Here is a 12,712-nt window from a genome sequence, read left to right as displayed (position 1 = left end):
TTTTTTAATCACGGGCACCCCAATATGCAAACAAGGCTGGTGGGGAGGCCGCAGGCTGCACACCCAGCGCCGGCACGTTCCCGGCACAGCCGGTGACGGCTCTCAGGACCATATGTGACTCCCTCTGGCCGCTGGTTGTGCCGCAGCCCGGGTACAGAGCTGCCGCCCCCCGGCTGGGGGTTTGGGCACCGCCACGGGGAAATGGGCTGGGGGGCGAGGGCAGCCCGGGTGAGCAGAAAAAATGCAATGCATAAACAAACAGCGGCGCTGAGTCCCGCAGTAATATATGATAATGACAATCCGCAAAGGCAACACACACTGTTATAATGGGACACAAGAGGCTCTAATGAGCTACGACTTCTCGGCTTTCTGTGGCAATGTAATTCAATTAGCAGCTCAGGAAAGCTTTCCTCCCGAGCTGCCCCTGTGTGTGGGGCGCAGGGCAGGTGCCCGGTGGCTGGGACAGAGGGACCTTGTTGGGCTCCTGCCATGACAATCACAGAATCATTTTGGTTGGAAAAACCCTCCAGATCATCAAGTCCAACCATAACCCACCCCCGGCACTGCCCCACGTCCTGAGAACCTCATGTCCGTCTGTCCAACCCTCTGGGGATGGTGACTCCAGCACTGCCCTGGGCAGCCTGTTCCAATGCCCCACAGCCCTTTGGGGAAGAAATTGTTCCCCAGATCCAAACTCAACCTCCCCTGGTGCAACTTGAGGCCGTTTCCTCTCGATCTGTCTCCTGCTATCGCTGGTCACTGAGAGGCCACCCTGCAGATTTTGGCGGGGACACCTGGCACTGCTCCCCGGTTCAGCTGGGCTGTGACAGTCCCCAAGGCGCCACCCCTGCCCGCGAGCAGCAGCCCCGGGAGAGGAGCTCCGTTTCAGGCTCTGCCTCGCTGAATTGCACTTATTGATGTTTGATTAAAAGCAGCTCCTTGGATGTAAACATATCAACTCCTCTCAATTGCTGGGGTCCCAGGAGAGCGGCAAGCAGCCCAGGGCGGGGGAAGCAGCAAAAGAAACCCAAAGCAAACCCCAACAACCAGCAGTGCAGACGGCACTGACCGGGGTGCACAAGCAGCATCTCTTGCACGCCGGTACCCGACACCTGCCCTGCAGCGGTCCTGCCGCTTGCAGAGGGACACAACACCTGGGACCGGCCACTGGAGCCTTCCCAGGCGCAGGGACACCAGGAACGCTGGGTCCAGAGCATCAGCCAGAGCCCGGGTCTGCTGTGCAGACGCGTTTCCTCTAGGAGAGCCTGGCCCCCAATGCTTCCTGTCCCCCCGTGCTCTCCCTGCGCCCACGGGCTTGTTAACACGGCCAGACAAGGGCTGGTGCCGCTTGCTGGGCAGAGATAAGGCTGGCGACAAAGGGAGATGTCAGCATCCCACACCGGGCTGGGGACCCGCCGCTCCGCAGCCTGCGGTGACAACTGAACGAGAACGGTGACAAGGGTGACAAGGGCTGTGCCTGCCTCCCGCGCCCCCCTCTTTCTTGTTTGGAGCCGGCTCTGTGATGTTAATTTGATTGCACCCATTCCAGTTTCCTTTCTACACTGATTAGCCGAGTTTCACCTGAAGCATGAGATTAATTCAAATTGCATGGAAGCAATCAGTTATGCTCTCGCTGTATGACAGTGAACTTGCAAACACGTCTGTCCCCGCGCTGTGCGGACGCTGCCCCTCCGCCCGAGCCCATCGCCGCGGTGTCGGGGCTGCGGCCGCGCCAGGGCTGCTCCCCTCTCCCGCTGACCCAGCGCGCTCTGTCTGCGCTCTGATTAACTTTCATTTAACTCTGTCCGCAGTGGCCTGACTTTCAAGGAAAGCCAGCGCTGATCTCGCTTTAATTGGTCTGACATTTCACTAAACAAACAAAATATCCAAAAATGAAACAAAACAAAGAGCCCCATATAATGCTTAATGGGCTGTGGCGCCTCATCTACCTATTCATCCAAACCTTTTCAAAGGCTGCGAGGTCTCCAGGAAATGGAAAAGCACACGCATAATAAGGTTATGTGCTATTCAAGTCAGCAAGCAGCCTGTCCTGGGATGCAATTACGGCAGATAGCGGGGACAAGGCAGCGGCGGCAGCTCCCAGACTTCGGCACGCTCGCTCGGGATTAATCGCCTCGACTTTGTACCTGCGCCTTATTGAAGTGCGCCGTTTGAAGTCCCTCGTTTCCATTCATCAGTCGGCGGGATAAATTAAACAGCTGACAGGGAGGGGAGCAGAAAGCCAGGAAAGCAGAGGCGGGTGGGGAGAGGCCCCGAGAGAAACGGCAGCCGATGGCAGCGGACGGAGGGGACAGCAGGCAGCCAGGGACCCCGCTCTTCGCTCGCTCTTTGCCTCATCCTGCACAGAGCGTGTCCCCACTCAGCTCTGGCGACACGCGGGAGCAAACGTGATGGGGCTGATCCCCCCTCCGCCACCTTCTTTTTGAGGTTTGAATGCTCACGGCAGCAACAATCCAAACAAATAAAGAGGAGCGGGAGATTATGTATTCTGCTGATAGCAACGGGAGAGGAATCCAATAATAAGCGCAGTTCAAACACGGTGTCTAACAACGCTTCCCGGCCCTTCCCTGTCAAATTAGCCCAGCTATTTCCTTTCCTCCTGCATGATGTAGATTGATTGCTGGGTTTTATTAAGGACAAAGCGTGTTTAATAGCAGAAGGGAAGCGGGTCCCTGGAGAAGGGGAATCGATGCCCTCCCCGGCGGGGTCCCGGCTACTTACTCTTCACGGTGAGGAACATGGACTTGCTGATGTCGGTGCCCACGCCGTTGCTGGCCTGGCAGAGGTAGTAGCCGATGTCCTCCTCCAGCACGTGGCGGATGAGCAGCGAGCTGTTGGGCAGGATCTGGATGCGGCCCGTCAGCGGGATGGGGTGGTACTGCTGGGGGTTGCCGCTCCCTGGCAGGGGACACGGGCACACGGGGACACGGAGCTCAGCCCGGGCTGAGCAGAGCTGGGGGGCTCAGTGCCGGGGCGGCCGTGCCAAAGGGGACGCTCCCACCCGCACGGAGGTCCCCGTGTCTCACCTTTGGCGTGTTTCCACATGACTTTCGGAGGGGGGTACCCATCAACGGAGCAATTCAGCACTCCGGCTTTGCCGTAAATGCCATCTTGGTTGTTGGGTTGGACCACAAAACGAGGAGGCACTGAGTAATTTGAGAGAAAAGATGGACAGCGTAAGAAAAACCCCACCGGCTCCCTGCAACCCCTTCCTGCCCGCGGGACTGCGGCTGCTCCGGCTCAGCCCCGCGTCCCAACCATCACTGCTGCGGCTGCGGAACAACGCTGTCCCCTCCAGCCTTGTCACTCAGCTCTGCTCTGCTGTCACTGTCCCACCTCCCCGCCCAAGGTGGTGACAGCACTGGGGACCGGCTGGTCCCCCCGCAGGACGCACCCCGCACGATGAGCTGCCGCTCCCGGCTGACCGTGGCAGCATCGTTGCTGGCGATGCAGGTGTAGTTGCCGTTGTGCTTGAGGGAGACGCTGGAGATCTGCAGGGAGCTCATGAACTCCTTGCTCTCGATGGTGACCCCGGAGCCGGAGAGGATGACGTGGCCGTCCTTCCTCCAGGTGATGTGGATGGGCATGTCCCCGGAGGACACCACGCAGGGGATGTAGAGGAGCTGCCCGATGGAGGCTGGCGGGAACTCAAAGGGCTGGATCAGCGGCGGGACTGCGGAGGGGAGAGGCAGAGGATGCTGCAGAACCTTCCTCCCGTGGGGACAGGCCACGTGGGGAGATGCTGCCCCAGGAGGACAAGCATCCCAGATTCACTGCCCAGAAACTGAGGCTTTTGTTCCTCCCAGGAAGAGTGGAAGGTGCTGCTGAGAAGATGACAGTGGGAAGACATCTCCACCTCACAGGGCCACCACACTAAGAACAGGACGGAGAAACGCTGACCTGCGAGCACAACGAGCCCTGCCCCGGGGAAAGCCCCAGCCAACCCCTCCACGCCGGCCGAAATTCCGCCTCAGCATTTATCTGCTCGCAGAAAAGCAATTATTAGATGGATGCTTTTCTTAAAGGCACTGGATTCAGAACCAGCCATTATCTTTCTGATAACTTAATTAGGCAACCGCAGCATCTCTGGCAATGTGGGAGGGGGGAAGAAAGCGGGGAGAGGGAGACAATTAGCTTAACAAGGCTCAGCACCTGGTAGATGAGCTCCTCTTTCCGCAGCCTCCATAATTAAATTAGCGGGCTGCCAATTGTCCCCTCGGCAGAAATAAGCTGCCCTCTTGTACAGGCGCAGGAGTGGGTCCCCGTGCCCCCATGCACGTCCCTGGGCTCCCATCTCCAGCCCACGGCCCAGGTCTCTGTCCCTTGGCCGGTCTGGCCAAGCAGAGCAGTGGGCAAGTGGGGGGCTACCAACCGCCCCCCGGCTGCAGGGTGCGCAGACAGTGCGGGCAGGGCTGACCTGCCCCTTCACAGGCTACAGCAACATGGCTCGAGCTGCCGGAGCCACGGAGCCAGCGCTGCCTGTTTTCCATAATTAATGAATAATTAATTGCGAATGCACTGCAGTCTATTGCAGAGCAGGGCTGGGCGTGTGGCTCCGTGCCGCTTCAAACACGCCCCACCAGCCGCTCCCGAGCCACCAGGAGCAGGATAGGATCCTCCAGAGAAGAGGGTGCAGCTCGCACCTTCCCTGGTCACGTCCCGCTGCAATTCCCCTCCTGCCAGCGCTCCTCCAGATGGACCGGCCCCAGCCCTCCCCTGGGGTGAAGCATCGCCCCAACGGTGCCCTGGCGCTGCAGCACCCATAGCTGGTGTCAGCACCCCAAATCGCAGCTGGCACCCGAGCAGAGCCGTGCCAGTGCCCCGGGACAGCGCCAAACCCACACATGACTCATGAAAACCCTCCACGGTGTCTGTGGCAGTAAGGAGCTGCCAGGGCACCTCGGAGCAGGCTGGGCGCTCAGATCATGCCGCTGGGAAAGGCGCTGGAGCTGTAAAGCTTTTACTGCCACCTGCGCGGAAAGGACCCGCATAACGCACCGGTGGCACTTCATGTGGTCGCCAGGCACTTGTGGCAATAAACGCTTTACGGTGCTCCGCGTCACCCTGTGCTCCTCGCTGCGCAGTTATATTCATTCACTCTGTGGAGCTGGTTCTATCTTCTAGGGCCTCTGTGATGCCTTTCCAAGGGCTTTTCTCTGACACTGGAGCACGTAAGGAAGCCAGCAAGCAGGCTGGTATAAATCTCCAGCAGCTGTGCTGAACGGGATGAAGACGTCTGGCCACAGCAGAGCGGATACCACGCTTCCATAGCATCATTTTGGTTGGAAAAGACCTCTAAGATCATTGAGCCCAACCATTAACGCAACACAGCCATGTTCATCGCTAAACCACGTCCCTAAGAACCTCATCTACACGTCTTACAGCTGCTCACCTTCCTCAGCCCATCACCAGCCGCTAATCAAGGCAGTAAATTCTGGTTTGGAAGGGTTCCCTAGCAGTAGCATCGCACAACATACGGATCCTCGGCTGAATGCCAGCGCCCTGCATCCTCCGACAGCACCTCCCAGTGACCGACAAAAAGTGCATCCCATTATTTAACCTCACGCACACACATCCCTGGAGATGCTCTCGCCACAGCAGCCCTGCCTGTCCCGTTCGGTCCAGAACAAGAGTGGCATTTCCTCAGCTCTGTGTCCAGGCCCCAGGGCTCCCCTGGGGATGGGGATTTTGTACAGGGTGAGGACAGCAGGGGCCGGCCGTGCCCTGCACCGCTGACCGAGGGGAGAGCATCGCTCCCCGCGCCGCCCTTGGGCAGGTTGTTGCCCTTCGCAAAGCCTCGAGGAGAGCATTAGCTAATCAACTGGGAGCACCTCTAATCAGCCTGATGCGCTCTCTTGCTAACCTGATTCCTAATAAGAAAATGGTGGGTGGAAAAGGAGGGAGGGAGGGGGATCAGAGTAAAATCCAGTCCATAAATACCCCGCTGGGTGAGACAGAGAGAGAGAATTGGCCAGCTCCTTCCCCAGCGCGGCGGTGTTTGTCTGAATGATTTACTGCCAACGCCGAGCTGGCGACGGGCAGAGCCGACCCGACAACTCTGAGCACAGGAGATAGGGGAGCACCGCGCACCGGCGGCACAATCTCAGCCGCTCACTGGGAGGGAACGCATCCGGCTCAATTCATTAGGACTGATAGCTCCCTCAATGGGGCTGAATAATTGATGGCCCCGAGAAGCTTTTAAGATGTTCTGTGCGCTCGGAAGACCGAGAGTATTATTTTTTTAAAAGCTTAACACACACAGAAAAACATCAGTGAAGGTGATCCGAGCAAAGGTTAGATGTTTTAATACGCTATGTTTACACCGTAAATCCTTGCTCCACGGCTTGTACCGGGAAATGGATACGGTGTGGCTCGGGGCAGCCGCGCAGGCAGGACCAGGGAGCCGCTCCGGAGGAGCCGAGGCAGCTCCCGAGGGCGCTGGTTTCGGGAGCTGAGCTCCCGTCAGCACAGGGTTTGTGGAGCAGAGCCACCACCAGGCCACACAGTCCCCTGTGTGACACTTCTCTGCCTCTGTCCCGCAGCAGAGACGTCCCCAATGTGACCTGGACAGCCTCTGGTGCAGGGACAGCCTCTCCAGCCGCTTACCTTTCACGGTGACGTGGACGCTCTGGCTGATGGAGAGCTGGGGCTGGATCAGCACGCTGCACAGATATTCCCCTTCGTCCATGCCTTTCTGCACGTCCATCAGTTTGAGAGTCCCGTTCTCAAAGACCACTTGGCGGTGGTTATCGGGCAGCAGCAATGAGTCCTTGTACCACTTGATGGAGTAATATGGGTACCCGATCACCCTGCAGTTGATGAAAGTGTCCCTACCCGCTACCGCCGTTATGTTCTTCATCGCTCGGATGCTCGGGGGACCTACATATGCAGGAGGAAGAAGAGGCAGGCTAGGTTAATTCCGAAGGGCAGTCTGGTTGCATGCAGATCTGCTGCTATTTGAGAGAGCTTCACAGGCAAAGGAGATAACCAGGAGAGTGGGGGTCCGGCCTGGTTTTGGGTGAGGAGCGGGCACGGGCTCCTCGGAGCGTGCGTGGGGACAGCCGCTCATCATTGTAACCTGCAGCGAGCGCTGGAGCAGCCACCGCGTCCTGGCTGGCGTGGGGACTGCGAGGATGCTGCAGGTGAGCGTGCCAACAGGAGGTTGAATGCATCAATAATTACATCGTTCTCCCGGCCACTACATGAAACAGCAAACTAATCTAAAGATTAACTCTATGTTGACTCCTCGTCCTCGGGGCACAGCAAGGTAAGAGCTTAACAGACACTCAGGGTAAGCTGATGGACGGTGTTTCTCGTACTGGGACACGTTTAGAAAAGGAGGACGAAAAAAGAAATTGGCATCTGGCTCTGTAACCATCTTTCTGGCCCGTGCGAGGGACTTGCTCCATTCCAGGGAAAAAACACCCAAATCTTATCTAGTAACAGCCCGTCAAGAGCTGAGAGAAGGGGAGACAGGAGGCAAGCGAGCGTCCTCATTGAAAACCCTGCTCTGGCTTCTCACGGCTGAGGGATGAACTTGCTCCAAATTTAGCAGTAAACGGCAGCAAAATTCAGGCTCTCCTGGGATCCCAGCCAAAAAGCCACCAGATCCATTTCAAATCTGAGACACAAGCACAGCCCTTCAACCCTCTTTCTCCACAGCCAAATAAATGCTACCTTGTCTCTGCCTCGCTCCCACCTGTAAGCCTGGAAGCTTTAATTGGTGATTATGAATGGGCTGGGGCTCACGCCGCACCCTGTGCTGGGAGCGCTCCCCGTAACGCGCCGAGCAACACGCTCCCGCCGTAATAACACGGTGATTAACGCGGCCATGGCTTTTAGCAGACAAAGAAAACACAGACATGACAAATCAAAGCTCATTTTCCACGATTTCACGTGCTGCCTCATCATCGTTTCTCATGCAGATCCCTGTGCCGGCGGGCGCCTTCGCTGCCGGGGCGGTGGGGACAGCAGGGGGTGGGATCCTCCTGTGCCCACCACCACCTTCTCCGTGCTGGGGTCCCTGGGGAGGTGTTTGCTGACCCTTCTACCTGTGCAAAGCCATAGTCCAGCCCTCCAAGGCTGCAGGACTGCTTCGCACTGGGTTAAACTCCCTGCTTTTAATGACGGGGGAGCAGGGAAGGAGCGGGAGCTTGGGAACGGGTTCAGGGCAGCGGGCTGGGAAGAGGACGGGGGAGGCGAGGAGGAGCGGCCGGCCGAGGAACAGAACAAAACCAAAAGCCCAGTACAAGTTCCTATTCTGATATTTAAAAGTAGACAGGCACCTCTTACGTTTATTCGCGCTTGGTATTCGGCGCTGCCCACCGAGTTCCGCGCCGTGCAGCGGTAGACACCGCCGTCCTTGATCTGCGGGCCCGTGATGTTCATGTGGCTGACGGTGGTGCCGTCCGACATGGTGTACTGGTTGGTGCGGTGCCCGCTGTCCCGCGCGATGGGTTCGTCGTCCAGCGCCCAGGTGACGGTCGGCGGGGGGGCCCCCTTGGCGGCACACATCAGGGAGAACTGCTCCCCGGGGTTCACCACCTTCTCGCTGAAGGAGGAGACGATGCGGGGGGTCCCATCTGGGGGGCACCCAGGGGAAGGGGGGTCAGGGAGCGGCAGCACCAGGCAGCAGCAGTCACCCACTGGTGGGGGGCGCGGAGCTCCCGTGGGGGTGGGAGCTGTGGCACAGCATCCCTGGGAGATGGTGAGAGGGGGCGAGGAGCCATGCTGGTCCATACGGCCGCTGGCTCAAGGGGACCCCAGCCTTGGTGGTGTCCATCCTTTGCCCAAACATCTGGAGTGGGGAGGGGACACTGAGCGCCGAGGATGGGCAAGCCAACCCTTCCTGTGGTTGTTCCCGTCCCAGCCGTGCTGGGTTCCTGAGCTGTTCGCAGACGGCACAGCCCACTGAGCCTGGCCCCAGGAGCCCCCACCCTGGTGGGTCTCGCTGCCCCCCAGCCATGCACAAAGCGTCCCGGTGCCCCCGGAGAGGGTCAGAGGAAAGCCCCTGCCCCCAGGAAGCCAGCTCACCCTCCAGCGTGATGATGGAGAAATCCTGTGCCGTCTGGGACTTGCGGGTGGCAAAGCACTGGTAGGCGCCCGAGTGGCTCTTCTGGGCGGCCGTGATGAGGAGGGTCTCGTTGCTGATGCCGCGGATGGAGATGTAGTCATCCACCGCCACCAGGTCCGTGTTGCGGTACCAGCGGATGACGTACTCGGGGGACCCACTGAGGGCACAAGAGAGGATGACGGTGCTGCCGATGCCCGTTTTGAGCTTCTTTGGTGTGAGGGTCACACGCAGAGGGTCTGTGCGAGAAAGGACGAGAGTGGGCGAGGCGTTGGCGGTGCTGGGCAGCGTGGCAGGATGTGGCTCATGGTTACTCTGCCCCTCTGCCTCCCCTGCCCTGGAAGTGCCAGTCAGACTGTGCAAAATGCCACCACACAACAAGGCAGGTGGTCCCCCACCCTCCCTGGCGACAGCCCCTGCTTTTCACACCAGCCCCGTGGTGCTGGCAGAGCAGGTGGCGATGGCTGGAAGAAGACGTGGCAGGTGTGACGGGGACAGCACTGAGCTGGGGACGCGCCACGGCACCTCGCAGCAGGTTCGGTGTGCTCGCCACACTGCTGTTCCCGCTAAGTCACGGTGCATGGCGGCCCCGGTCCCTCCAGCATCCCGGTGACAGCAGAAACCCCCAGGAACAAAGCACATGATAAATCCTCAGCCTGCCCAGATGGTATTTACTGTTTGGTTGGAGTTTATTTTATGTATATCAACAAAACAAAGCGCAGAGACGCCTAACATAAAAGCAATGTCGCCATCCAGCAATTTACATCCCCCGGTGTTGCTGTGACGTTTCCTGAGGCCGCTCTCCCTGCCCTGGCTGAAGCGGTAAATCAGGGAACGGCTGCAGACGCAGCGTGACAAACCTCCTGCACGCACCCGGAGCGCATCGGACACGCTGCGGCGCACGACGGCAGCTTCCAGCGTGCCACGCTGAACACATGGCTTGTATTTTATACGGCTGTATATAACCGTTCAGGCTTTACGTTTCTAAAAGCTTTCTATTTAAGAAGACAGCAGGACAGAGGCGTCCCCACCACCGTGCCCCGCTCCCCCTGGCTGGCGCTCACCTATGACCGTGAGGGTCCCCGTGACCTCTGCGGAGCCGAAGGTGTTGGTGACCTCGCAGATGTAGGTCCCGCTGTCCTCCACGCGCAGGTCGCTGATGGTCAGGCCCGTGATGCGCTTGGTCCAGCGGCTGTCGGCGGGGAGCGGGCGCCCGTCCTTGATCCAGCGCACGGCCGGGTTGGGGTAGCCCGAGGCGATGCAGGGCAGCTCCACCGGCCGGCCCGTCCGCACCTCCCGCGACTGGAAGCTGTCTAGCATGGTGGGGATGGACTCCGCCGGGTCTGCGTTGGGAGAGGAAACAGGGTTGCCCGGTGAAGAGGACATGACCAGGCTTCTCCCCACGGGGACACCGGCACCACCACGTCCCCTCGGCACCAGCACCACGGCCTTCCCCTGCGAGACGGTGACTGCCAGTCAGGAACAGGGACAACAGCCACATCCTCCACTGGGCATGAGGACAGTGGCTTGTCCCACCCAGCCCTTGGTGGCCGGAGCAGCAGGCTCGTGGGGGCTGGGAGGGACAACACACCTCACTAACTGATGGGATGCACAAACTCCGCACCAGAGAAATTACTCAAGGTGACACCTAATTGGTGCAAAATACACAAATTCCGTGGCACATTTCAAAATTTACAAGCAAAGGGGCCCATCAGGCAGCTGGGAAAGGAGAAAATTAATCACCAAGTCTCAGGCGTGAAATTAAATTCCAGGGGAAAGAAACCTCTTTCATTACTCCCAAGCAGAAGTAAAATGCTGTGACGTGTAAATAATGACAGCGGCCAGGAGGGGACCGGGCCAGATCAAATGCACGTGGAGAGGGGATGATACACCCGGCGGGTGGGACATGGGGCCCTCAGGTCTCTAAGAGGCCGGGGCAAGGTCGGGCAAGCCCCAGCCTGGCTGTCCCGGCCCCTTCTCTGCCCTCTGTGGGGTTCATATGAGCAGCTAATGTGGGCGCCACAGCCTGCGAGGACAGAAAAAGCATATGGCAGGGAGCTGAGCGGGAGGAGCGGCGCCGTGGCTGCAAGTCAAGCGAACTCCCTCCCGAGCAGAGTAATTTGGGCAGCGAGCAGAGCCGGCAGCGCCCCGAGACAGCCGGCACTCCGGACTGCACTGCCTGCGCCGCAGTATCGCTTGCATCTTCGTCACATCGCGTCAGGCTGCTCACATCGCCGGCTGTCACATCGCATCGCCTCGCAGCCCGTCGCCCTCCCGCTCAGGGTGCCGCGCCGCGCTGCCGCTCGTCGGGGCCGCCACTGGGGGGCTGTGCGCTCCGGGGCACACGCGAGGCAGCACGAACCCCCTGCGCGCCCCAACGGGACCTCCTGCCCCACAACCGGGGTGTCCCCTCGCCATGGGGATGGGAGGAAGAGATGCCATTGCTTCCTCCTGCATTCCGGGAAAATGGGCATGGCTGAGGGCAGGCAGGGCAGGGAGGCCGGGCTGGACACCCCCACAGACACGGGCTCCCCCTTTCCAGCATCGCCGGCAGCTGCGTCGCTCACCTGAGACCGAGAGCCGGGCTCCGTTGCTCTGCCGCGTCTCCCCGCTGTACTTGTGCTTGGTGATACACCTGTAGGTGGACAAGGCATCTTCCTTCTGCACGTCCGATATGTACAAACCTCCGTAAGAAGTAATAAAAAACCTATTTTCTGGAGACAAAAGCGGGGAGAAGGGTGAGCGAGCCAGCCCTGAACCAGCACCTCATCTCCCAGGCTCTCAGCACCTCGGTCAGGCAGAGCCCCTCATTCTCGGCAGGCAAAGCAGGGTTCTGGTTTCACCCCCCACGGTTGACGTTCCAGACAGGATGGTGACATCGAGCCAAAGTGGTTAAGAAGCAGCACTCGCCAGAGCAACCTCGTGTGTGCAAGAGCAGCACGTGACTGTGCAAGAGCAGCACGTGGCTGCGGGCACAGGGTGCCCTGGCGGCACTCATCCTGCGGCAAACACAGCCCCGGGCACACAGAGGGACTCGGGGTGTCCTCACATGCACCTCAACACGTCGGGACCCAGATTTGGGGGGTTCAGACAACCTGTGAGCGGCATGATGCTCCACCTGCACGATGCTCCGCCGCACCGCCCCATCGCCGCGTGCTGCATAGCAACGCGGCAATTAAAAGTGAATCCGTCCTGCTGAGTTAATAATTAGCTTAACTTACTTAGAAGCATGTGAAAACAAATAAGGGCTTGAGCTGCTAGTAGAGCCCTGGGAAGAGGATGGGGGGAGAGCAGGCAGGGCAGCGCAGCACCGGGCACTGCAGCCCCCGGCCAGCGGGATTTGGAGCCCGGCACATGCCAGCAAACATGGGGAAAGAAGCGTTTGTCCCTCACAAAGCCAGCCTGACCACCAGAATTCATCAAGAATATTAACAGGAATTAACACAAATAGCAAGCCTGCGCTGTGGCACAACTCGGTGCCTGCATGGAGCGCAGGGTAAGCAGAGGCACTGGAGACAAGCTCCCTGCCCACCTGAAAACCCCCTTTACGCTGCCCCACTGCAAACAGCGACTGCAGCCTCTGAGCCCCGTTCCTGTGGGGCCCTGGGGCTTGTTCCAGCA

The 12,712-nt window shown here is 59.3% G+C and overlaps 2 protein-coding genes across 5 annotated transcripts in view; both read right to left on the bottom strand.

Moving 5' to 3' along the window:
• The window catches only part of FXYD2 (FXYD domain containing ion transport regulator 2), a 98,508-nt gene that overhangs the window by 12,726 nt on the left and 73,070 nt on the right, over positions 1–12,712 (bottom strand). The window lies entirely within an intron of this gene.
• The window catches only part of DSCAML1 (DS cell adhesion molecule like 1), an 88,074-nt gene that overhangs the window by 12,526 nt on the left and 62,836 nt on the right, over positions 1–12,712 (bottom strand). For 2 of the 4 annotated variants that reach the window (XM_065855625.2, XM_065855626.2), the window contains exons 4-11: positions 11,659–11,805; positions 10,156–10,434; positions 9,055–9,330; positions 8,307–8,603; positions 6,628–6,900; positions 3,416–3,694; positions 3,048–3,167; positions 2,743–2,919 (exon numbers count right to left, since the gene is read on the bottom strand). In XM_065855625.2, the coding sequence (XP_065711697.1) occupies positions 2,743–2,919; positions 3,048–3,167; positions 3,416–3,694; positions 6,628–6,900; positions 8,307–8,603; positions 9,055–9,330; positions 10,156–10,434; positions 11,659–11,805 (1,848 nt within the window). Of the gene's footprint in view, positions 1–2,742; positions 2,920–3,047; positions 3,168–3,415; positions 3,695–6,627; positions 6,901–8,306; positions 8,604–9,054; positions 9,331–10,155; positions 10,435–11,658; positions 11,806–12,712 lie in introns of those variants that run through there. The other 2 variants (XM_071798820.1, XM_065855627.2) reach the window with 2 other exon arrangements.

Source organism: Patagioenas fasciata, chromosome 24 (genome assembly GCF_037038585.1).
Source record: "Patagioenas fasciata isolate bPatFas1 chromosome 24, bPatFas1.hap1, whole genome shotgun sequence".
Taxonomy (NCBI): domain Eukaryota; kingdom Metazoa; phylum Chordata; class Aves; order Columbiformes; family Columbidae; genus Patagioenas; species Patagioenas fasciata.
Note: the sequence above shows the minus strand (reverse complement) of the source record. Positions and strands in the feature narration are given on the sequence as shown.